The sequence below is a fragment of the Podarcis filfolensis genome, assembly GCF_964270895.1.
Source record: "Podarcis filfolensis genome assembly, chromosome: 4".
Lineage (NCBI taxonomy): Eukaryota > Metazoa > Chordata > Lepidosauria > Squamata > Lacertidae > Podarcis > Podarcis filfolensis.
Window position 1 is genome coordinate 64,471,909 of NC_139607.1, and position 26,136 is coordinate 64,498,044.

Sequence of the window (26,136 nt, forward strand, 5' to 3'; positions counted from 1 at the left end):
TTGCACCCCCAGGCACACAGACAAATGGCCTGGACTTTCAGAAACAGACTGTGCCTGCCGCGGGGGCAATATCTACAGCCCAGGCCTTCCTTGGACACCTTCATCAGGTAAATATTTGTTTCTTTTTATTCTGAAATTTGGAAGGTAATATAAAGGGTTTCTCTCTCTCCGCACTATGTCAGCAAAATCAGAAACAGCAAAGTAGGGCAAGGTTGGTGTCTTCTTTTGGAGGTATGCATAAAGGCTACCAAAGCTTTGGAAAGAGCAGCTGTGTCTTCTATCTCAACATAAGAAAGGATGATTTACAGGCCCTCTGAGTAGGCCCACATTGCACAGTGTCTCATATGGCCATTTAGAGGTCTTTGTGACCTAAAACATAATTTCACAGTACATGGACATTTTTTTGTACAACTGGATAATAGATGGGACTAGTTGACCGTATGGGACTAGTAGGCTACTTTCAAATGGGTTTCCAAAGAATCAAAGCTATCATTCTATGTGTCAGCCTGTATGGTAGGCATATCTGGAAATAGAGCTTGTTTTCACCATTCTATGTCTGTATTTCCATTTTCTTCTGAGAAATGTGAATATTCTTACCTAGGAGGAGCAAGAGCATTCCATTTCTTTAGAGCTGGAGTGAGAAACGTTTTTCAGCCCGAGGGCCATGTTCCCTTAATGGGGGTTGCATGTCATAGGCAAGTAGGCCTACATGCAGATGTGGGTGGTGACAGAGACAAAGTGGGTGGAGCAATTGATGGGACTCTTACCTTCACACAGCAGACAACTTTCCAGCCATACAAAAGCCCGTGGTTTCACATCCCACCCCACCCATTCACCAATATCATTCATTCTGGCAAGCAAGAGGCATGGACAGACTTCATTATACATTATAGCCAGGCAAAAGCAGTTCAGGAAGCTGTACAGGTAGGTTTGGGTATTTGTGGCCTGGGCAGAGTTCTGCAGGCGGGGAGTCCTTTCCTCAGAGTACAGTGGTACCTCTGGTTAAGAACTTAATTTGTTCCAGAGGTCCATTCTTAACCTGAAACCATTCTTAACCCGAGGTACCACTTTAGCTAATGGGGCCCACCACGCCACTGCCGGGCGATTTCTGTTCTCATCCTGAGGTAAAGTTCTTAACCCGAGGTCCTACTTCCAGATTAGTGGAGTCTGTAACCCGAAGTGCTTGTAACTCGAGGTGTTTGTAACCCGAGGTACCACTGTACTTGGAAGTATGCATGCCTGCTGATTTCCTGACAAAACTTGAAAGCAATCTAATCTGAAAGGACTGTGACTAATGTGTTTTCTGTCTTAGATTTTGACTCCATAAGAGTCTTTCAAGCTTGGGGAGGGAAGCAACTGAGAATCCCAGCCCTTTGTCCACCTCCTCTGCCTACTCTTTTGTCTATCATAGCATCTACTGACATGGTAGAGACAAGTTAGGTTTCCAAGTCCTGCTGCTTCTCCCTAAACAAAACATTGTTTCCAGGCTCTGAGAAGCAGATGAAAAATGTTTCCATTCCCCATCCATCTCAGGTGTTGCATTTGAAGTAGGGAAGAGCAGCTTAAGTAGTGCTCTGTGTTGCCTCTTTCCCTTTTGAATCTGGTGCTTTGGGTTTTTGTTTTTGTTTTAGTGATGATGAGAAACATTGGTCCACCATAACCTTGGAGTTGCCTGAAGGAGGGGCATACCATTCTTCCCATAAGTTCCTGTTGTGGGTGTAGGCAGGTTTGTTGTCCCCAAATTGGTTTATACTCTTCTTCATAGGAATGAATGGCAGCCGTTTACTTATATACCCAGGCTAGGTAGCACATAACCACTAGGGAACATTGGACCTACTATGCCCTGAGAGAAAGCATCAGACAGGAAACTCAGGCCAAGAAGATAGTTGCATCTGCTCCCAAAGTCAGCCTGTGAATATTTTGTACTGCTTGCTTATGTTTAATATCGTAAATAGCAAACCACCCTGGGCAGCTTGGTCAAAAGGCAGTATATAAATGCAATAAATAAATACAGTAGAAAAGAAGGGTATGAACTTATGGATACCATGAAGGCGAAACACCACAGAGATAAAAACATGTCTCCTGCTGGTTCCAGTGTCTTAAGAGGTCAGATATGATCCCTTATTAACCGACACCGAGACTTCAGCTTATCTGTCCGATTTGAAGTCAGTAGGAACCATTTGAAGGCAGATTTAGCTATGTTCTACACATGACAGGTGTGCCTTAATCACTTTCATATTGCGTTACTTGCATTTGGCATGGGGCTGCCTTTGAAAAGTATTCAGAAATCAGTTGGTGCAAAATACCGAAGGTTTCCCCCCGCCCCAGGTAGCTTCTGCTTTATTGGCTTCCAGTTCATTTCAAAGCCCATTTTAAAAGTGTTGGTTATTGTATTAAGAGCTACTAATAAAGTCAGTGCAATTTCATTGCACTTAGGTTTGAGTAGTGAAATATTTTTTCTCCGCATCATTTAAAATTTATTTGCTGTGCTGCTTGATGCTGCTGTATAAATTGTGTGCTTTATTATGTTGTTTCCATTGTTGCTGCTGCTTAGCAGCCTTGGGGAATAAAAATAAATAAAGGAAAATATTTGCATAGTCTCACTCTTTCATCTTTCTATACTTGCCTTGGTTCCTATAATGTTCCTTAATGTGGAGTGTGCTTGCATTTTGTGTGTGTGTGTGTGTGTGTGTGTGTGTGTGTGTGTGTGTAGAAAGAGGAAAGTAGATAGGCTGGTGAATGGTGATGCTGACATGATGGCCATAATATGCACAAACATGTTCAGAAGAGGGAGACCAAGAGGATAATGGTCTGGAAGCCTAGCTTTATGAGGAACAATTGAGGGAACTGGGTCTATTTAGCCTGGTAAAGAGGAGACTGAGAACAGATATGATAGCTATCTTCAAATATATAAAGGAAGATGGAGTAAGCTTGTTTTCCCCTGCTAAAGTGGTCAGGACCCAAGCTAATGGCTTCAAGTTACAAGAAATGAGATTCCAACTAAACATCAGGATAAACTTTCTGACAGTAGGAATTGTTGGACAGTGGAACAGACTTTCTCAGGAGGTGGTGGACTCTCCATCCTTGGATATTTTTAAGCAGAAGTTGGGTGGTCATCTGTCATGTATTATTCCTGCATCACAGGGGGTTGGAAGAGATGAACCTCAGGGTCCTTGCCAATTCTGCAGTTCTTTGATTCTGTAACACTATTCATGCATGCCTTTCACATATCATTATCACTCATGCACAATCCAACAGTTGACCCACCGGTTTGACCCTCTCGACCAAACATCTGCCTGTCAAGAGTGTACACCACCCTCTGCCCCTAATTCTTGCATGCTGACTAATTTTGAAACTTAAAAGGCTGTTTGTAAACCTTCTGTACCCCTGAGCAGCGTTCATGTCCAGCAGCTGAAGCTAGTCTCCTTATGGCCAATAGCTATAGAGTTTTCAAAGGCAGCAACACATATTTACTGAAAGTTGTTCTATTTTCTCAAGCTTCTCTGATTCAGCCACTACTTTTATTTAATACTTCGTTCATCTCTTTATAAAAAAATTCTAAAAGATAACATACAGCTGTCTTTGACTTTAGCATGCTATATTTCTTAAATCTCAAGTGCCAGGGTATAATGAATCTTGAACTTTGAAGTGGCTACTGTGTTTATATGTTTATCTTGAATTGGCAGTTTCCCATGGTAAAAGGAGCCAGAGTCACCTTATTCCATCCCTGTGCAGTATTTTTTTTTTTTTTTGCAAGGCACTATTTACAGCAGAAAGTTTTTGCTTTGGAGCAACTTCAGCTCAGACTTTGGTTAAAATGGGCTTTTAGGCCTTTGCAATCAGTACCTAAGAGGCCTTTGTTCATAAGCTTATGCTGCAAAAAGAGCTGAAAAGGCCAAAAACTGGTAGTTTATTAACCTAGCCAATTCTCTAAGACAGCTGTGCATGATGATGCTTTGGAAGCCTTTCTCTAATTAATATGGTTGCTATCTCAGAATACTACAGGGCAGAAGATTAAACTGGATGTTGGCACTGGAGATAGGAGCTTTTTTGGAGACAAATTGCCTGCTTGGTGACAGATGGCATGTTGTAATCTTGTAGAATCCAACCCAGAAATGTAGGAACCATCTGAAGACACGGCATAACACTTCCTTGTATTGTTATTTTGCCTAGGTTATGCAAAAGATAGTGTTGAATTAGTACTGTGTCACAGCTCATGGAGTGCAGACTAACAACATATCTGTTTTGGAATACCTTTTCATAAAAGTTGCATTCCTTTTTTTCTCACTTGACTTTGCACCTTCAAAATCTGGATAAACTGGGGCTACTCCCAAAAGTTTTCTGTTTGTAAAAAAACTGACATTCAAAGTTAAGATTCCACCTAAAGATTTTAAATGGAGCAGGATAGTTCAGATACCTTGCCAAACCATGGCTTGTCATGATGCCTGTAGCACCACCAGCCATCAATCCATGGTTTGTGAATGTCCACCATACCAGGATTTTTGAAAAGTTCATGTAGTCTGGTTTCTCTTCAGATCGTATAAGTCCTTTGCCTTTTACTAAAGGATCTTTGAAGAGACCACTGTTTGGATAATATCTGGGGATTCTTGGGAAAGGCAGCAGGAGAAAGTAACCCCAAATCATTGTTTGTCTGAACCTCTGGAATGCAAATTATCATTTGGAGTATAAGCTAGAGTTACGGCAAACCATGGTCTGGCATTAGATCAGAATCAATGCTTTATTTTTTTTAATTCTAATTATTTCAGTGGTCTTAGGTGTTTCAAAAACTAGAGAAACTTTCTTTTTCGTCTATTTTACTTCTCTCCAGTTTTGTGTTTTTAAAAGTACATCATTTTTATAGGTTCAGCTCCCTGGATCAAGTTTACAGGCTGCTGCCCAGTCCTTAAATGTACAGGTAAGTGCTTTTGCGTCTGCATCAACCTTTTTTTCTTTCTACTTTTCTTTTTGCAATACCAATGGGAGAGTTTGGCAGCCATTAACAAATGTTGTTCAGTACAGAAGTCCTGTTTGACATTAAAAGATGTTTGAAAAACTCCCAAGAGTTGGAGCTGAAATAAGATGGTCAGCATGGCCTTACTTTAATCACTTCAGGTTTTTCTTTATAATAATAAAGATTTATAGTTAAAATCTGAAACTGGTTGCTCTTCTGTTCTCTGCAAGATGCAGCTGACTGCTTAAGCATAATAATAATAATAATAATAATAATAATAATAATAATAATAATAAATTAAAAAATTTATACCCTGTGAATCTGGCTGGGTTTCCCCAGCCACTCTGGGCTGCTTCCAACAAAATATTAAAATACAGTCATCCATCAAACAGTAAAAGCTTCCCTAAACAGGGCTGCCTTCAGATGTCTTTTAATAGTCTGGTAGTTCTTGTTCTCTGACATCTGGTGGGAGGGCATTCCACAGGGAGGGTGCCACTACTTAGAAGGCCTTCTGCCTGCTTCCCTGTAACTTGGCTTCTCGCAGTGAGGGAACTGTCAGAAATGTACTGGGAGCCATTGTAGGTCTTTCAAGACCAGTGTTTTGTGGTCTCGGCGGCCTCTCCCAGTCACCAGTCTAGCTGCCGCATTCTGGATTAGTTGTAGTTTCCAGGTCACCTTGAAAGGTAGCCCCACATAGAGCGCATTGCAGTAGTCCAAGCGGGAGATAACCAGAGCATGCACCACTCTGGTGAGCAGTCCATAGGCAGGTAGGGTCTCAGCCTGCGTACCAGCTGGAGCTGTTAAACAGCTGCCCTGGACACAGAATTGACCTGCGCCTCCATGGACAGCTGCAAGTCCAAAATGACTCCCAGGCTGCGCACCTGGTCCTTCAGGGGCACAGTTACCCCATTCAGGACCAGGGAGTCCTCCACACCCGCCCGCCTCCTGTCCCCCCAAAACAGTACTTCTGTCTTGTCAGGATTCAACCTCAATCTGTTAGCTACCATCCATCCCCCAGCTCCTAGCCCCTCTAGACGGTCCAGAAGGATGTTATGGTCGATGGTATCAAAAGCTGCTGAGAGATCCAGCAGAAGTAGGGAACAGCTCTCACCTTTGTCCCTAGCTTGCCGGAGATCATCGACCAGTGCGACCAAGGCAGTTTCAGTCCCATGATGAGGCCTGAATCCCGACTGGATGCCTTAAAGCGTTATAATCTACTGCTTACTGCCTTTCATTAAAATATTCAGGCAATGCATCAAAGGGGAAGGAAAATAGTATTATTGTGAAGTGGTGTCATTCTCTATGAGTGCTAAGGAACTAGGGTAGGGCATTCTTGAAACCCCCTAGAACATGCACCTAGTTACATATGATAATTTTGAAAGGAGGCGAGATAGTGACCTTCCTCTCTAAAAGAGAGAGGCTGAAAATTGCCTTGGTTGCCATGGCAAACTTTGAGTCCCTGAGAGAGATGTTGGCAAACAGGCTATATCTCCAGTGCAGAATGTTTACAGTCCTGTGCTGTAATTATCTCTCAATGACTGGCAGAATTAATCAGAGCCTCTATGTTAATTAGCCTGCTCTGCAGTCCCCAAAACAGGTGGTAGAAAATATGCAAATCTATGCAGAATTTTAATGTTCTGCATAAGCAGTTTTAATTACCATAAACCCCCTCTCCTTGTTTTTCCTTTTCATGTGCTTTCTCACTTGCATTTTTCCCTCATGGCTACAGTAATTTCATCTTTCATAAGATGGTTTTAAATAAATGAACTGTGTTTGCCTATATAAATACCAAATTCTGTTTCTTAGAGACAAGATGTATGGTGAGTGTTTGTTTTTGTTCCTGGATGCAATTCAGCATCTAAGGTTTTTCAAGCTAGTACCTTGTTTAGTTTGAAATACTATTTTTATGAATTATTATAAAATGTATAAAAGAAAAATCTACTGCACTAATCCAAAACTTGCATGCTACTGATTACTGAGTTTCACATTGACTAGGAATTGGGCGGTTTGGTACAGGTGTGTGCAGATCTGTCTGTAGTATGGCAATGACTGGGAAAGCTTAGAAACTTTAAAGGCTGTGCCTTCAAATCAAGCACTAAATAGGAAATTTTCTTGAACATATGTGTATGTGTTTTGAGGGGGCAGATCTGGAGGCCCTGTCTCTCTCTCCAACTACAATCGAGCCCCTGTTTTTGTTAATAATTTGAAGTAACAGCAGCGTTTTTTTCTTCCATTCTGATACGTGGAAATATTGGCTTACGGCTACAATACCAAATTAGCATTTCTTCCCCCCGCCTGTTATCTACAGTTACCTATAAAAACAAGTTGTTGAAATAAGCAGCTTTTTATCTTATTGATAACCAAAAATCTTGTTAATATCATCCCTCTTCATATTACAATAAACTATGAAAATGGCTGTGTCTACATTGATACCCATTCTGTTCTACAAAAGCTTGTATATTTTCTTTCCTAGTCTAAACCTAATGAAGAATCTGGGGACAGTCAGCAGCCAAGCCAGCCTTCCCAGCAGCCTTCAGTACAGGCGGCCATACCCCAGACCCAGCTCATGCTGGCCGGAGGACAGATCACTGGGGTAAGATGAGTCCAAGTGAATTGTAATGAGCCACCAACTCATGTTGTTGTATTAGACAGAGTAGATTGTTGCTTTATCATTCCAGGTGAATATGGCCAGAGAAAATCTCCCTTTTGGTTTTATGGGTCTCTCAGTGGCATTTGATGCTGTGGATTATGGTATCCCATTCCATGGACCTATTTGCTTCTAGGCCTATATTGTCTGAGTTCAGCCTATCTGGAGAAATTGCCACATCTCTTTGAGATTTGCAGGAGGAAACCTTGTGCTATGTCCCCATGCCATGAGAAAAGTTGTCTTCTGGAGCAAAAGTAGAACCCTCTCCATTGTAGCTTACCTTCTTGGAACTTTCTATCTAGGGAGGCTCCATTAATCCTGCCACCACTATCTTTTAGAAATCAGGTTGATATATTAGAAATTAGTTGATACAATTGTAGATGGGGAGTCGTTTTTAAATTCTGTAATTTTATATTTGATATAGTGGTTATTGCTGTGTAATCAATCTGGAAAGTTGATATACACAATATGAAACCTACCATATCAGATGCTATTTCTCTACTTTGCTGATGAGCATAAGGGTGATTTTTAACACAGTATATTGATTCAAGAAGGCAACAAATTATAGCAAATTTCTTGTCTTAGATTAGTTGGGGGGGACTGTTTGTCTTGCTCCAGGGGTAGGCAACCTAAGGCCCATGGGCTGGATATGACCCAATTGCCTTCTCAATCCGGCCTGCGGACGGTCCGGGAATCAGTGTGTTTTTACATGCATAGAATGTGTATTTTATTTAAAATGCATCTCTGGATTATTTGTGGGGGCTGACTGGTGTTTTTACATGAATATAATGTGTGCTTTTATTTAAAATGCATCTCTGGGTTATTTGTGGGGCACAGGAATTCGTTCATTCCCCCCCCCCCCCAAAAAAAAATAGTCCGGCCCACCACATGGTCTGAGGGATGATGGACCGACCCATGGCTGAAAAAGGTTGCTGACCCCTGTCTTGCTCTATATTTGCTTTCTTCTGTGACCTCCTAGTCACAGTGAAGAGGGGGGAAAAGTTAGTATCGCTGTTACAGACAATGTCTTGGCCATATTTATGACTATTTGATCAACCATATTACCAAAGTGCTATTGTTGATATAACCACACTCTTAAGTTTGCTGAAATTTCCGTTTCCATACACAAAATGAGGTTTAAATCCACTTATTAACAGTTCTCATTGGATGGAGAACTCTTTATGTAAGCTATTAGTGTTTCTTTCAATTGCAAAGAAAAGTATGCTACAACAACTTGGGAGACTAAAAACTGATAAATCACTTCTGCTATTTTCAAAATTTGAGACATGCAATTAATCAGAGACTTTTCTCCCTATATTATTTATCTCTGAAATGTATATGTAACATGTAAATCAAATGACACTGCTTTGAATTTAGTTCTATTTATAGGCATATAGAAAACTGCTTTATACCAACTGAGCAGTGGTCTGTCTACCTTAGTATTGTCTATATTGACTGGCAGTGTTTTCTATTTATGCCAGATCCTCCGCCATAAAGCTCTACAAATGACTGTTTTCCATATGTAGTGGGCCTTTACCGTAATCTGAATACAGTTTTTTTCGTGGCTTTTACTTGTAGCACTTTTGTATAAGCATACAGTAAAAATTAGTCCAAATACATTAAATGTCATTTTGCCTAACTGCTCTTTGCTACATTGAAACTAGATCCAGGTCTTTGAAGGTAAGGGCTCTTTCTATATAGAAACAGGGAAGAATATTCATGTATCGAAGGGAGTCTAACGCCACCTGTTTCATAGAGATAATGTGTGTTTGGAAACCTGCAGAGATGTCAACCTACCAGCTCAATCCTATCAAAACAAAAAGGCAGACTGAAGAGGGGGGTTGACTTGGAGGGGAACAAATGGTGCACATGTTCCTCAGCTATATCTTAAGGCATAATGGAAATGATGAAACATGCCAGGGATTCATGCTAATGTGAAGCAGCTGGAGTATTATCAGTTTGTTTGGTAACCACAGCCAGTATTGCTATTTCTCATTCATCTGGCTAATCGCTTCTGCTTCTGGTGGGTGTAAATTTCCTTTCAAAGCCTGTCAGTGATGGCTTGTTCTTTTGCTTGCTATTTCCTGTCAGTGCTGTTTCTTTCCATTGCTTGCTAGCTAATTACCTTTTTCACATTAATATTGAAGCAGTGCCACAATAATGCAGTGGTCACAATGATACAATGCTTATGCCAGTACCATTTAGATGAGGTGAAATATAGGTTGATAGATTGGTTGATTTTTATCTTACCTGGAATAAACATCTGCTCCCTGTATATGGTGGCTTGTTTGAAGGCAACTGGTCAGAAATAAATAGCGATGGTTTGTAAAAGGGATGATGTTTCGTGCTATTAACTACTGTCCTAAAACTTGTTCCTAGCTCACGTTAACACCAGCCCAGCAGCAATTATTGATACAACAGGCACAGGCACAGTTGCTGGCAGCTGCAGTGCAGCATTCAGCCAGTCAGCAGCACAATGCTGCAGGCGCCACCATCTCAGCTTCTGCTGCAACGCCCATGACACAAATCCCTCTATCTCAACCGATACAAATTGCACAGGTGAGCTTTGTCTTTCGAACCATTGATCATGTTGGCCTGCCCTAATATGTCTCTTTTGTTACTCTTTTGTTCGCAGTGCAACTGAATAAGGGCTCACAAGGCAGTGTTTTGAATACCTTGGCAACATAGTCTGCTTGGTCCTCTGATTTCCAAAGACCACACATCCCTGTTACAGAAAGCTACAAGTTTCCTTTTTTAAAATGCAGGCATGGCAACATTCAGGTCAAATAATCTGGCTCTTATAAACAGTTTTTACATTTGAGCGCTTGCTCTTTCCACTCCACTTGCTTTCCTCATTTCCTGATTTTTGCAAGCCACAATTTGGTGTGACATCCAAAGTGGGTAAATTAAAGTTTATGCAAACCATTATTTTCCCATTCTGGTTTGGAGACAACCATGGTTTGAAATGAGTTTCTAATTCTGGTTTGGTAATAAAATGTAGTATTTCAAACCCAGAAATGAGAGAGGACATTGAAGGGACGTTGTGGGCACAAAGCTGTTCACAAGAACCAAACCATGATTCGGCTGTTAAATCTGAAGAAGACTCACATATGCAGTTTGGTTCTTGATCCAACTCAGGACTTCATGGCAACCATGGGGTTGTTTCAAGTGATCATTGACCTGACACACAATGCAGAACACACTCCTGATTTGGTTATTGCTCCTGGTGGTGAGGTAGGATGCCTGGAAATGAGGAGGTGTTTCTGTGCCCCTTTTGTCATCATCAGACCACTTCCTGGTGAAGCTTGAGCTGACACCAGTCCCCCCCTGCAGGGGTGGAGGACCAGTTAGGGTAGACCACTTAGGGATTCCTGAATGCTATAGGTATTTTCTGATGGGTGAAACAGGCAAACCTGCCAAGGCCCTCGTTTCACTGGGGAATGGTGAGATGTGGAGGGCCATAGATATGGTTCCTTCTGCACATCCTCTCAAATGCTGTGTTAGAGCACATAATCATGCCTACTTTGCAGTCGTGAAAGCAAGCAAGGAGGGCCTACTTCACTGTCTCCATTGCACCATTGAATAACTACATAGCAGAGTTCTTCAGAGTGGTCTGTTGGCTATGGACCCCTGTATTAGTGAATGGAGCTCAGGAGCCCCCAGGGACTTTTGGTTTCTAGACACTTTAGAGAATGAAGTCACTCACCTCCATAATGTGCTTGATTCCTTGATTTATGCAGCTCCAAGTGAGATTTCCAGTCATCCACTAAGCCTTTTCGTGAGATCAGTTTCAGTTTTTGCAGCCTGCCGACATAAACAGGTTGTTTGGAAGTATGCTCCTGTTCCTACTGCCAGCATCTATCTCCTTGTCTTTGGAATCTGCATTGGCTGCCAAGCTGCTTCCAGTCCAGGCAGCCAATACAGATTTTGGTACTAATGTATAAGGCCCTAAGCATCTCTGGACCAAGTTATTTGAGAGACTGCCTTACCCTCCATATGCCATCAAGTTACTTCTTTGCAATAGGAGCTGTTCTTGAAACCCTAAAATATCAGAAGTTCTAGCCATGACAATATACCTCAGGGTTTTCAGTGCGACTGTTTGTGTAACAGGATCATTGTTGAGATACAGCAGGTGCCCCCTGTTTGTAATTTCCAGAAACAATTGAAGACATTCTTGTTTCAACAAGCTTTTCCAGCTGGGTGTGAGTAGGGATGGGAACTAGGTTTCTTGCCTATCTTTAGTTGATTTGTATATTGTTTTTAAGCCTATTCTTAGTGATTTTTAGTGTATGGTATGAATCACTTTGAGATGTATATGAAATCAATGTAAAGTTAGATTTCTTGGACTTGTATGCTGCGCATTGCTAATAAATTTTTAATTATTTTATTTCTAGTTGCAAGTCTCCATGTGAACTCTGCTTTTGAGTGGCCTATAAGTATAGTTAATAATTCTGGTAGATCATGGTCACAAGGAGCAAAAATGAAAGTTGAGAGCCAGTGTAGTATTAGAATTAAACCTGGGAGACCTGAGTTCAGTTACCTACTCATTGGGTCACTTAGGACCACTTCCTTACCTGTCACCTTAACCTACCTTATAGGGTTGCTGATATATATATATATATATATATATATATATATATATATATATATGGGCTTAGCCTGTTTGGATTATAAATACATTATCCAAATAATTGTTTGTTTTTATAGCCCTGTTCTTGAATAATTGATTCACTGACCTGATCTCCGTTTCAGACACATCATTATATTTAACTGATTTTACACACACAACTCTAGCTGCGATCATCACAATAAATCTTCTGTGAGAATATGAATAAATGGAATAAATGCTAGCAGGGTTTTTTCCTAACATTTATATAGTAGTGTTTATAGCTCTCTGTTCACCTACTGGTAAGGCAGTTTACAGAGCTAATACAAATTATACCACATCCTGATAGATATAATGTACATAATAAAACACAATTTAGCATGCTGCGAGTAAATTGTTTTTCATTTTTCATAATATGTTCTTACCACTCAAGTTCTTGCTATCTCTTTTTTATCATGGTGGTACAATGGGCTAGTGTTTTGAGTCTGTTGGCTTCTTACTAGACCTACAAAACCCATCAAGTCAGTAGGATTCCGAGAGTTAATTCTCTGATGTGTGAAACATGGCCATAGATTGAGGTTGATTACTGCCCAGACACCATATTGTTCCATGTTTACTTCCCCTCCCCCCCCCAACATGATGAATATGTCCCCACATAAACATTGTGGGATCCACTTCTGTGGGTGGGGCAGACTAGGGCCAAGAGGAAGGAGATGGTATGTACTTTCTCTCACCACTGTTTTATAGCTGCTGCTTGCCTGGAAGCAGATGTATGAGAAAACAAAGGCAGATTTCCAGTAGCATCCCTCTGCTTGTATGATGCAGCTGGCATAAAATTCCAGCAGGTCTCCTTATGAGCAGGGTTGTTGAGCCTGGCGGGCTGTTGATGGCTGCACTAGTCATTTCCTACCAAAGCCCCCATCACCTGCGGAGGGCAGGTACAAAAACTGAAGGAGCCTGGGGACAAGCAGAGCTCCGTGGCAGCCTAAAACTTCAACATTTGCTGATGCTAAAATTTTGTTTCTATTAGTGAAATTGATGATATGCTGAAAACCTCAAGAGGAGGACTACATCCTTAAATCAATACTTTGCTGTTGTTCCTTCGCGTTAGCAACTTTTTCCAGGTCATTCTATGATTCTATGAATTAGTATATGTTCATTTTTTTATGTGCTATTAAATTCAGATGCCCTGTGTTTGCAGAGTAAGAATTTTGGATCACGGTTCTTTTCCTAATGGGTTTGTTTTGCTTTTGAAGGGAAGGGAATGACTGTTTAAGTTTAAAAAACTCTTAATTCCGTTTTGCTTCTTCAAGGATTTGCAGCACCTGCAGCAGCTCCAACAACAGAATCTCAACCTGCAACAGTTTGTGTTGGTGCATCCAACAACCAACTTGCAACCAGCACAGTTCATCATCTCACAGACGCCGCAGGGGCAGCAGGGTGAGCAAGACGTTTCCTAAAGGACTTAAGTTTTTTATAAAGATATTTTGTTGCAGGCAAACCAGCAACCAGAGGTATTTAATACTCAGGCATGTAAATTTTAGGAAAGATGTTTGTTACTATAGAGTAGGGACCATCTGGGTGAATATATCCATCACATGAGCAGAAGTCCAATAAGTATGCAGGCATGGCTTCTCTGGAATCCTTATCCTTTCCCTTCTTTAATATAGTACTCTTTTTTTCTTTTTTTGACAGTTTTTGGGAATAGTGAGCATACAGGACACCTCTTTCCCCCTATATGCCTTTATTTGGGCTAAAACTTTAGGCTACAAAAATTCATTTTTACAAATTCTGTCCCACCTTTTCTGCAGTTGCTAGAGTGCTTCGAGTGTCATGATTGTAATGAACATAAGAAGAGTTCTTCTGGATCAGGCCAAAGACTCATCTAATCTAGCATCCTGTTCTTACAGTGGCCAACAAGATCCCTATGGGAAGCCCCTACGCAGGACCTCAGTGCAACAGCACTCTCCCTACCTGCGATTCCCAGCAACTGATACTCAGAGGCATACTGCCTCCAACCATAGAGCTAGAACATAGCCATCATGGCTAGACGCCATTGATAGCCTGATCCTCCATGAATTTGTCTAATCCTCTTTTAAAGCCATCCAAGTTGGTGGCCATCACTACATTTGTGGGAGTGAATACCATAGTTTAAACTATGCGCTATGTGAAGAAATACTTTCTTTTGTCCTGAATCTTCCAACATTCAGCTTCATTGGCTTCCCCTGAGTTCTAGTACTATATAATAGGGAGAGTTTTCTGCCTGCCACTTTTTCCATGCCACACCTAATCTTATGCACCGCTCTCACGCCCCCACTCCCACCACTCATCTTTCCCCCCTAAACTTAAAATCCCTTTATGTTTCCTCAGGGGAGTTACTCCAACCCCATGATCACTTTAGCTCCCTCTTTTCTGAATTTTTCCCCCAGCTGTGCAGTATCCTTTTTGAGGGGAGGTGACCAGAAACTGTACACAGTATTCCAAGTATAGTCTCCCCATAGATTTGTTATAACAGCATTGTGATATTGGCAGTTAAATTTTCAGTCCCTTTCGTGATGATCCCTAACATGAAATTCGCCTCTTTCACAGCTGCCGCACACTGGGTCGGGTCAACATCTTCATCGAGTTACCCTCTACAACCTCAAGGTCTCATTCCTGGTCAGTCACTGCCATTTCAGACCCCATTAGCGTATATGTTAAATGAGGGGTAAAAATTTGCCCCAATGTGCATCATTTTACACTTGCTTACAATAAATTGCATTTGCCGTTTTACTGCTCTTTCACCCAGTTTGTAGAGATCCTTTTGGAGCTCAACAATTTGGTATCGTCAGCAAACTTGGCTACCTCACTGTTCACCCCTAACTCCAGGTCATTAAAAAGTAAAAAGCAAAGGCCTCAGTCCTTGTTGGCCTTCACTTTCTTCATCCTTGCATTGGGAGAACTGTCCATTTATTCCTACTCTGCTTTCTGTTTCTTAACTAATTCCTGATCCATAAGAGACTTCTCTTACTCCATGATTGCTAAGTTTATTCAGCAGTCTTGGGTGAGATACCTGCAGCTTTTTGAAATTATTAAGTCAACTTTTGAAAGTAGTAAGACAGCATGTCAACTGGATCACTTCTTCCAATATGCTTGTTGATACTCAAAGAGAACTGTAAAAGGTTAGTAACACAGGGCTATTCTGGTTCTGCTTCAGCAAGGCATAACAATTCTTTCCACCAGTTTTTGTGGAACAGACGTTAAGATAATTGACCTGCAATTTCCCAGGAACCACAACCCCACCCCAGATCCCTTTTAAAAAAATCCACTGCCGAGTCCTCAGGTATGGAGGTTGATTGACAGTCTTCATATTTTTGTTATAAGTTCAGCAATTTCACATTTCAAAACTCTTGGGTGCCATCTGGACCAGATGATTTCTCAGTTTCTAATTTATGAAAAAAGACCTAGAACTTGTCACCACCATTTGCCTCACTTCTTCAAAAAAACAAAACTCTCCATGAAAGTTTATTCAGGCACAGGTGTCTTCCCTACATCTTGCACAGTGAAGACAAATAATTGATTCAGCTTCTCTGCAGTCTCCTTTTACTCCTTTAGCACATATTTGGCTCTTTTGTCATTCCAAAGGCCTGACTACCTCCCTATGCAGTCACCTGCTTTGAATGTAATTAAATAATTTTTGTCAGTCCTTGTTTTTATCATTTATTGGTTTCATTGGTTTATTATTTATTGGTCTGTCTGTCTTTCTTTTGGACTAGACTTCCATTTTCTGAGGGAATCCTTCCTGCCTCTGATAGCTTTCTTGACTCTGCTCTTTACCACACCAGCATCTTAATGATCCTGGTGGTACCTTTCCAGATCTGTGGAATATATTCTAGCTAGGCTTCTATTATTGTGGTTTTGAACAACCCTGGGGATTCTGGAGAGACCTGTCCCTCTTGACTTTCAGCTTCCATTTTACCAATCACCTCATTTTGGCGAAGTTTCCTCCTTTGAAATAAAATGTGACTGTGTTGGATTTTCTTGGCAATTTACATATATGTTGAATTTGATAGCACTGCGGTAATTGTTTCCAATCTGCTTAACACATCTTCCACCTGGTCCTGAGTTTCACTTAAGTTCTAAGTCTAGGGTTGCCACCCCTCTAGTTGGTATAATGACCACCTGTTAGGAAACAGTCATTTAGGATATCTAGAAATTTTATTTCTTTTTTATTACTAGAAAATGCATGTAGCCCATTATTTGCGTGAGTTACTGAAATTGCCCATTACAGTAGCATTTTCTCATTTGGATGCCTCCTTGATTTAATCCTTTATTTCAAGATTACCCTGGGCATTTTGGTCAGGTGGATCCTCAGTGCTAAATTACTTTTGGGAGCTGTATAATGCCCCCCTTTCTGTGAAGGAACCTGCCCCTTTTGGGGTTTCTAGCTTGTTGGACTTGTGTTCTCTCTGCTAAACAGAGCAGCCTCAGCTCTAGACCATGTATAGAGTCTGTATCCAGAGATCATCATGTCCCACTGGCACTCTCCATTCCACAAAGTTTCCACTATACCCACTGTATCTATTCTGTCATCTAACTTGGCTTGTCTTCTAGCATTATCATATAAATACTTTTACATAGTGTCTTCAGCACATGTGTTACCCTACAGTGCTTCAAACCTTTGAATTGCTATCATGTGCCCCTGCACTCTCAATGCCTATTTCTATCCCTCTCTCCTCTGAATACGGGTAACTTATGGACGTTTAACTTGTACGATTTCAACTTTGCACGGTTGAAGGCTGGTCAGTTGAAATCACACAAATTAAAAGCACAGAAGGCAGGAGCTTAAAAGCTCTTTTTACACAGCATTTTCCTGGTGCAGAAAGAGCTTTTGAGCTGTTAGACTTGCTTACTGAGTTCTGGTAGATCTTGCAAGAGCTTCCCAGAGCCCAGTAAGCAGTTCAGTTCCATTTTTTTGGGGGGGGGGAATGATATACTTGAAATAGATTTCCTTCAGCAGACTTCTGCACAAAATGCTAAGGAGCTATATGGTCTGTGCCCATAAGTCACCATACTGCAGTAAATCAGTTTGATCAATAGCATTTATGTAATTTTTAAAATTCATGTCTCCTCTCTTTCAGGTCTCCTGCAAGCGCAGAATCTCTTAACGCAACTACCTCAGCAAAGCCAAGCCAACCTCCTGCAGTCTCAGCCAAGCATCACTTTCACCTCTCAGGTCAGTTTTCGATAAATTTACTTGGTGGGGTTAGGATGAGAGAATTCAGGCCATGGTGCATAGCAAAAGTTGCCCATTTTATTATTCTAGAGAGACAATGAACTGGTGGCTACCTCTCACTTAAGAGATTGTTGACATATTCTAAAAACCTTTGAACTTGTGCTGGAAAAGGTTGAGCATGGTGTGCATGTGTCATGCTATATTTTACATATCAAGAAATTACTGGAAAATGTATTAACACATCTGGAAAGCAATGATTAGAAGTCTAGCTACTGTCGGAATAGGAACTGTGCTTAGATGCAACTTCTGAACCAGTCCTAAGTCCATCTGATATCACATTGTCACTCGCTAAAAAGCTTTATAGCAGAAAAGCCATAATCTTTTTCTGGAGCTGTTTTGGACTTTGGGGACTTTACTCTTCCCACTCCCCCCTTTGCTTTGTTCAGTCATTCTCTTTTTTGCATAGTGAGAATAATTGGGAGAAAGTGTACTTCATTCTTAAGCAGAAAAATTAAAGGATCAGGAGACACCTTTGTTTTTATTGTCCTTTTAAAGGAATTGCTCTGTTAAATAAAATTCCCTTTGAGAATACTCTAGATTGCAATACCTAGTTTAGAGATGAATGTAATTAAAATACAATTTGTATGCTAGAAAATAGTAGATACTAGCATTTACCAAGAAAAGCCATACTTTTTTTCTTAACCATGCTTTATTTCTATATGTTTTCTGACTTCACTCTTTGCTTTCTTATATTTCTTAGCAGCCAGCAACCCCAACACGCACAATAGCAGCGACCCCTATTCAGCCACTTCCACAGAGCCAGTCAACACCAAAGCGAATTGATACCCCCAGCTTGGAAGAGCCCAGTGATCTTGAGGAGCTTGAGCAATTTGCCAAGACTTTCAAACAAAGACGGATCAAACTTGGATTCACTCAGGTAAAATGGAAGATTTAAGATCCCTTCACAATGGGTAAAATACCAGTGTTCAGATCTGGAAGGACAGGGTCTATATCACTTTTCCTAATTTGTCATGACGACTTATGTGGGCTTTTATTAGTGTCTGTGGAGGATTTGTGAATTTCCAAGTGAAATGCATTTTAATTAATATCAAACAAACATAAGCCACCTTATACCGAGCCAGACCATTGGTCCTTAAGTTCAGTATTGTCTGCATTGGCTGCTAGCAGTTCTCCAAGGTTACGGACGGGAGAACTCCCCTGTTCTACCTGGAGGTAGAAGGGATTTTGCATGCAAATCATGTGTTGCACTATTGAACTACAGAGCTGCCACTTCAGATGGGTTCTGTACAGAAACCACTTTAGTTATCCAAATGGATTAGCTTTGCAAGGAGATCAAGGTGAGTTTGCCCCTACGAATTCTCCTGGACCTTTTGGAAGCTTTTGGTGCCATCATCCACAGCATCCTTTTGGACTGCCTGGCTGGGATGCGAGTGAATGGCACAGTTGTTTTATTACTACCTGGTGGGTCAGGTTCAGAAAGTGGTACTGCAAGACTATGGCCCCACACCATAGCATGTATGCTGTGGGGTTCCATAGGCTTCTAATTTGTCCCCCTGGCTACCACTGCATCACAGGTAGGCAAACTGTTCCTCGTGCCTCCTAAAGCTGCCCCATTCCTCCATCCCATCAAAGTTCTTTTCTCCACTTCCTCCTTTTTTTCCTTGCTCACCTCCCCACGCCCACCCTTGGAGCAGAAATCTGAGAAGAAATTGGTGGGCTGCTGCCTTGTGTGCATTGTACTGAAAAGAATACCTCTATACTTATTTGAGAACACCTCCATCAAATCTAGTGAGGTTTGCTTCTAAATAGGGCTGAAGATCAGAGTTTCAGATGGGGTGAGTCCATGGCCTTCACTTTGTAAGCAGAAGTAAATCAGTGGTATAAAATTCTTTTTACAAGCTTAAGCTGGTGCACATGCTGTGATCCTCCTGGGCAAAGATAGCCTGACCACTTTTCTCTATAAGAAAAGTTATAACCAAAATGACCCATTGCAGCACACTTTATGGGAGATGATATCTCATCAGTTCTAAAAGAGCTCTGTTGCTTCCTTATACATTTCTAGGCTTAGTGCTGAACGTTGTAGCTATAAAGGGCTTTACAGGCTTTCTTAAGGACTGCCTACTCCTGTACAAACCTGTCCATTTCTGAGCTCACCTGGGGATGCCTTTCTTAAGGTTCCCCCACCTTTTGAGAAAAGCATGGTAGTAATTAAAGATTGGACTTTCCCTGTATTGACATAATATTTTGGGCTTATGATGATATTTTTAAAGTGGTCTTGTGGGTCCATACATACAGAAAAGCAATGCTAGGAAAGGATCATCATAATTTTCCCAATAAAATTTGTTTGAGCAGACTTTAATGAGAATCAACTTATTTATGTCAAGCATATATGGATGAGCCATGCTTCTGTAGCTTTTTCAGATGTATGCACTTCAAACTCCATTGAATTTATATCCTATGTGACAACCTAATCAATCTTTCCTTAACTGAGATGGGCAAAAATTCAATTGTGGATGGAAATTCATCTCCCCCTCCCCCAAGTCAAAGGGGCACCTTGTACTTCTCTGTTTTGCAGCAAAACATTGTACCACTAGGATGCCAAACAGTATAGTATTTACTTAACAATTATATTGCACAAGCTATATACATAATTAGTTTTTAATGATAGTGATTGCTTAATTATGTGAGAGGATAGTAATTAGAAAACTGAAGTAATAAATGTTTAATTTCTCAAAGTGTGTGTGAGAGAATTATTTGCCGGTGGTACAGTAAGTTATTTTCAGATGCTTATAGATTTATTGTTCTGTCTTTCAGAAATAATTACAGGGTTCAGGTTTATATAGAAGACTAATAGACTAATTGCCTATTGCAATTCAATTCTTAAGTTAAAAAAAATCAAAAGAAGATTTTACAATTTAAAATAAATATCTAAAGTAGGAGATTAAGTGGTATGGTCATTAGACTCCTCATTGTATCCAAAGGTGGTGGATGTCCTACATAAACAAAAAGAATTCAGTTTTTTATCCCAGTTGTTTCCCAGCTGTTGTCAATTTGATCTGTCATGAGTTGTACATGAATTAAATGAGTTTATGTACTTGACCCTGATACTTTTTATGTGACTATATGCAGAGGCACTCATTCATTGAGCTGACATCCCTTAACGTTGGAAGAAAGTGCTTAACTTCACTTAACTGTTGGACTTGAAGGCTGTGGAAACTGATTCAGCCCTCTGTGTTGAGGCAGAATCCCTTAAACAGTTAAACCTTGGATCCCGAACACCTCTGTTTCAGAATGTTTAAGCTCTCAGACGTTTTTCAGAAGCCAAACGTCCGACATGGCTTCCGCTGAGTGCAGGAAGTTCCTGCAACTGATTGGAAGCCGTGCCTAGGTTGTCAAACATTTTTGAAGCCAAATGGGCTTCCGGAATGGATTACGTTCGACAACTCAGGTTTGACTGTACATAACACTTCACCAGGCCTCCTCACCAAACAGGGTGCTGGTCAGATCCTTTGACCAAGTGCTAACTTTAAAATTTAGAAACAGTTCATTGCTAATCAAGTAATTGGCCTTTGAAGATGCAGAATTTGGTGCATTTGGTGACCTGTAGATAACATCTTTATTCCTTCTTGAGCAACACTTTTGCAAGATGGTCTATCTTACACCAATTTTAAAGCATGTGTTGGACATAAATTTGTCAAAAGGACAGTTTAATTCAGTGGGAAGCTAGCATACGTCTATCAACAAGACGGAAGAAATCTGAGTGTGTCTCCGTTGTATCTGTCAATAGCTTTGTAATGAGATTTATTTTATTACATCTGTCCTATAGAAGTATATGTTGTTGAGCAACTTCTTTTATTCTTTCAACTGTGCAGGGTGATGTTGGGCTCGCTATGGGTAAACTCTATGGAAATGACTTCAGTCAAACTACTATCTCTCGCTTTGAAGCCTTGAACCTCAGCTTTAAGAACATGTGCAAGTTAAAACCACTTCTGGAAAAGTGGCTCAATGATGCAGGTGAGAATTTCCTTTAAGAATTCCTGAAATACTGCAGAACAACTCTGAATTTCGTAAAGATTTTTATTCAAATGCTCTTTGTGGTGGGGTTCAATTTTGTTATACTTACAACATATATTTTCATTCTGTTCAGTCTGTTATGCAAGTGGAATAGATTGAAGAAGCATAAATAGCTACTTACTTGAGCGGTCTTTCTGAAGCATTTGTACGGCACTGGCTCTGATGTGAAAATAATTGCACATATACAGTGTTTTTCAACCACATAATCATAAAGTTACTCTGGCACTTTTTATTCTTAAGACCAAAAAAATGCTCAAAAATATATGAGCAAAAATATTGGCTGGTGCATATAAAAAGTTAGTGGCTAACCCTAAATGTGGCCATGTGCAATTAGGTTTGATCAAACCTTGTCTCCTTCAGATCTTGAGAACTGACTTTCCATCTGAGCTGTATAGTATGGCTTTTTAAATAGGAAGTACTGTTAGTTTCAGTATTTCTGCTACATAGGACCCATAGGCCTAGATACTAGATGTCCCTTCCACAAATTGAATGGCTCAGCCTGTTTGCAGAATGGCTTTCGATCCAATGGTAGTGATGCAATTCATCCTGTAGCCCGCCACACACCACCTCCCGCTCTGTTCTGGAGGGTGCCTCAATTCTCTTGAGCAGATTTGGAGGAGGGGAGGAACAGGGGGCTGCTGGGAGGAGGGATAATTGGTGAAACTTGATGGGAAGGTCCCATGAGTGGATTTCTGCTCAAGGCAACTTGAGATCCAAGCCATAGAATTTTTGGATATTTGTTTGCTTGTATACTACCTTTCAGGACTATACAGTGGTTCACATTATAAAGGAAATTAAATTACAATATGGAATACACTATGTACAATAACTGCATGAAATACACAATGTACAAAACCAGTAACCCCACATCGCATACAGCAAATGAATAAGGTCAGCAGAGGCAGGCTGCAAACCCCTTAACTAAAGGCCTGGGATACATTTTTAACTGGTGCTAGAAACTAATTAAGGTGGGTGTCAGTCAGGTCTGTAAGGGAAGGGCATGCCACAATCATGGTACCCTAATTGAGAACACCCTCAGTTATGGGAGTGGAGTCTGGCATCAGGAGGCCCAGTGCTGGTCATTCCTAGGTTGAGGAGGAGGGGGGCCATTACATAAGTTAATGTGTAGTTGTTTAACCAAGTACTGTGAGTGGTACCTTTTAAAAATATATTCTTAGCACGCTTTAGTGACCTTGACTTGTGTTGACTGTTTTCAGAAAACCTCTCATCAGATTCAGCTCTCTCCAGCCCAAGTGCCCTGAATTCCCCAGGGCTGGGGATTGAGGGCTTGAACCGCAGGAGGAAGAAACGCACCAGCATAGAGACCAACATACGTGTGGCCTTAGAGAAGAGTTTCCTGGAGGTTAGTCGATCTGTTGCACTGCTGAGTAGTTTCAGCATAGCATGAAATGATAAAATGGTATAAGAACAATTAAATAACATTATAAAATATTATATTACCTGACACACTATGACTATATGAATCACGTGACCTTCTGTCCTTCCCATGTAAGAAGTAGAAGAGGAACTGGTGCATCTTGCCTGCTGTGAGAGAGATATTTCAGATGCATCTGCAACAATTATAGGTAGCTGCTGGCTTTCATTGTTGCAGCTTCCCTGTAAAATAGGAATTCACCCTGTGTCCAAACTATAACTGAGCTCTTCTCTTCAAATTACTACTCTTTCAGAACCAAAAGCCTACCTCGGAAGAGATCACCATGATAGCTGACCAGCTGAACATGGAGAAAGAGGTGATCCGCGTTTGGTTCTGTAACCGGCGCCAGAAGGAGAAAAGGATTAACCCACCGAGTAGTGGTGGAACCAGCAGCTCGCCCATCAAAGCAATTTTCCCTTGCCCAACTTCATTGGTAAGAATTAACTTGAGTTATACCAGACTGGAAGAAATTAAAATCACTCCTATCCTCTTGGTAATGAGGTTGACATAATGCAGATTTCAAAATCTTAAGTTTTTATCTTCAGTGGTCACTGCTGTGTTCAGTACACCACCTATTGCTTCTACTTTGGTCCATATTGAAGAAGACATCCTCCAGAGGGCTTTGAGTACTAAGCGAGACATGAATTGTTGCTGGATTGAGCTGGGTGATTCACATGGGTGTTTGCGTTATACATAGCTTAATGATTTTCTCACTACAAGTAGCACTGTAGCATAGTTCTAAGCTTCAATGAATGAAAATCCAAAGCTATATAATAGTATGTGTTTGCTAGCTTCTATATTTGTAGGTAAGTAGTAAACATTTAAATCTGGTTTCTTTTCCTTTCTAAGAAAGCTTAGCTGTTTTGTTCTGACCTCTAGGTGGCAACCACACCAAGCCTTGTGACAAGCAGTGCAGCTACAACCCTGACTGTCAACCCTGTGCTCCCTCTAACCAGCGCGGCAGTAACTAGTTTGGCAGTCACAGGTAAGAGAATATTCAGACTTCATCAGTGCAGAAGTACTTGCTATTACAAAGACTGAAATTTAGTAACCTATTATGTCAGAGAATCCCTAGAATCATTTATATCCAGGGTTGTTTGTTAAGCAACAAGTTTTAATACACTCAGATCCAATATAAACAGTGCCTTTTGGGTTCTGTTCACAATACTGTACTAACACACAGTGTCCATTGAGTTAATCAGTCCTCTTTTTCTTACACTTTGGCGCATTGCCCTTTCATTCCATTGGAATGGTGTCTTTTGTTCTCTGTCTGTCTTGTAGTTTTAAATCTCTTCCAGGAGTATTAACTATTTTAGTCTGATTGAAACCATCCTTTCAGGCACCACAGAAACCATCCCCAACAACACAGCGACTGTGATTTCTACCGCGCCCCCGGCTTCCTCAGCAGTGACATCACCCTCCCTGAGTCCCTCTCCTTCTGCCTCCGCTTCCACTTCTGAGGCATCGAGTGCCAGTGAGACCAGCACAACACAGACAACCTCCACCCCCATGTCCTCAGCAATTGGGACCAGCCAGGTGATGGTAACTGCTTCTGGGTTGCAAACAGCGGCGGCGGCACTCCAAGGAGCTGCACAGTTGCCTGCAAATGCAAGTCTTGCTGCCATGGCAGCAGCAGCAGGACTAAATCCAGGCTTGATGGCATCCTCACAGTTTGCAGCTGGGTAGGTATCTGCCATTCATAAAATTTGGTTGCCATTTTAACTATCTAGCCTTCAGGCATGAGATGTCAATACACTGCACATTTAGTACCTTTACTTAAAAATAAGTGCTGTTTGAAAATAAAGATTGCCTTAATTCTTTCTTTTAATTCAGTAGTTCAGCCCATCAGAGATTATTGGACTTTTCAGGTATAAAAATGTTTGATTGCAAGTTTTTACATTTCTTGCCACTTTTAAGATCAATTTTAAAGAATGCAACCAGTCAATAATAAATCCTAGGTAGAAATGCTGCTGAAAGGATCTGCGTCCGTTTTTGTGATAAACAACAGGGGAAATTCGAATTTGACTTTTAAAATCTAATTCTGTGTCTAAGACTGCTCACCTGGAAAGTCGCTATGTCTTCAGTTTGTTTTTGTTTCCTGTTTTGGGATTGCAGAGGTGCCTTACTCAGTCTCAATCCAGGGACACTAGGCGGTGCTCTCAGCCCAGCTCTGATGAGTAACAGCACTCTGGCAACTATTCAAGGTCAGTGGACTTTCACCAGTCTTCCCATGTCTGTTATGTTTGTGTTTTTCATAGGGTTCTTTCCCCCACAAAGAGAGAGAGAAAGAGAGAGAGAGAGGCTGCGAATCCTAAACCTCCTTGCTTGGAAATGTCACATTGAAGAGACTTGCTTCTACATAAACATTTACCTTTATATATTTAAATCTCCATCAACCACACATGCACACTTCACACTCATGACAATGAAGGGGTGACATATTTTATTCCAAACTCCTTTTGACATTCAGAGATAATAATTAGTCTGAGTAAAATCAGTATATGAAAACACCCTTGTGAGGATTTTCACTTAGAAGCCTCCAGGGAAATGATCAACCTTCATACATCAGGATCCTCTCAGACCTTCTTTCAGGAATGAATGTGACACAGTTGAAGGCTGTCAGTCAAACACTTGTGAGTTCCAGATACATTGGTAAGAAACCTGAAGCATCAACTGCATGATTGCTATTGCCTCTTATCACTTTATAGGAGTTCATAGTTCAGAGAGGCTGCCAACACAATTCCAGTGCCATGCTGAGACCAGAAAAACAGACTATTAAATCCTAACCTAGTCCTTGGGGATAAAATTTCACCCCAGTGCATTTTTTGAAAATCCAGTGCTGTGTAAATTCTGCAACAATGTAGTCCCATCTAAGACATTGTTGCCTGCACAGTCATAAACAAACAAGTACATTTTATTCATAGTGATATGTAGCTCTTTTACAAAAGAAAAGTACATATATGTTCAAATGTTTTAGGTGTACAAAAATTCCTTTTATTAATACTCATAATCAAGCACTTCATTTGTTTCCATATATTTTCCTCCACCAAACCAAGCTAGCAACTGGTCAGGCTTTGCAAGTCAACAAAAAAGCCAGGCGGTAAACTGATCTACTCTTAATATGAAATGATTCTTCAAAGTGAACAGGTACTCCATGACTTAATTATCAGAGCACAGAAGGTGAATA

At 40.8% G+C, this 26,136-nt stretch overlaps 1 protein-coding gene across 10 annotated transcripts in view; it reads left to right on the forward strand.

The window, feature by feature from the left end:
- Nucleotides 1-26,136, forward strand: part of POU2F1 (POU class 2 homeobox 1) — a 97,755-nt gene that overhangs the window by 57,594 nt on the left and 14,025 nt on the right. For 4 of the 10 annotated variants that reach the window (XM_083611543.1, XM_083611546.1, XM_083611548.1 and 1 more), the window contains exons 3-16: nucleotides 13-107; nucleotides 4,862-4,915; nucleotides 7,425-7,544; nucleotides 9,978-10,157; nucleotides 13,518-13,644; nucleotides 14,794-14,862; nucleotides 17,325-17,419; nucleotides 18,180-18,356; nucleotides 21,313-21,454; nucleotides 22,732-22,877; nucleotides 23,203-23,382; nucleotides 23,829-23,934; nucleotides 24,289-24,631; nucleotides 25,065-25,153. In XM_083611543.1, the coding sequence (XP_083467669.1) occupies nucleotides 13-107; nucleotides 4,862-4,915; nucleotides 7,425-7,544; nucleotides 9,978-10,157; nucleotides 13,518-13,644; nucleotides 14,794-14,862; nucleotides 17,325-17,419; nucleotides 18,180-18,356; nucleotides 21,313-21,454; nucleotides 22,732-22,877; nucleotides 23,203-23,382; nucleotides 23,829-23,934; nucleotides 24,289-24,631; nucleotides 25,065-25,153 (1,923 nt within the window). The remainder of the gene's footprint in view (nucleotides 1-12; nucleotides 108-4,861; nucleotides 4,916-7,424; nucleotides 7,545-9,977; nucleotides 10,158-13,517; nucleotides 13,645-14,793; nucleotides 14,863-17,324; nucleotides 17,420-18,179; nucleotides 18,357-21,312; nucleotides 21,455-22,731; nucleotides 22,878-23,202; nucleotides 23,383-23,828; nucleotides 23,935-24,288; nucleotides 24,632-25,064; nucleotides 25,154-26,136) is intronic. The other 6 variants (XM_083611545.1, XM_083611547.1, XM_083611550.1 and 3 more) reach the window with 3 other exon arrangements.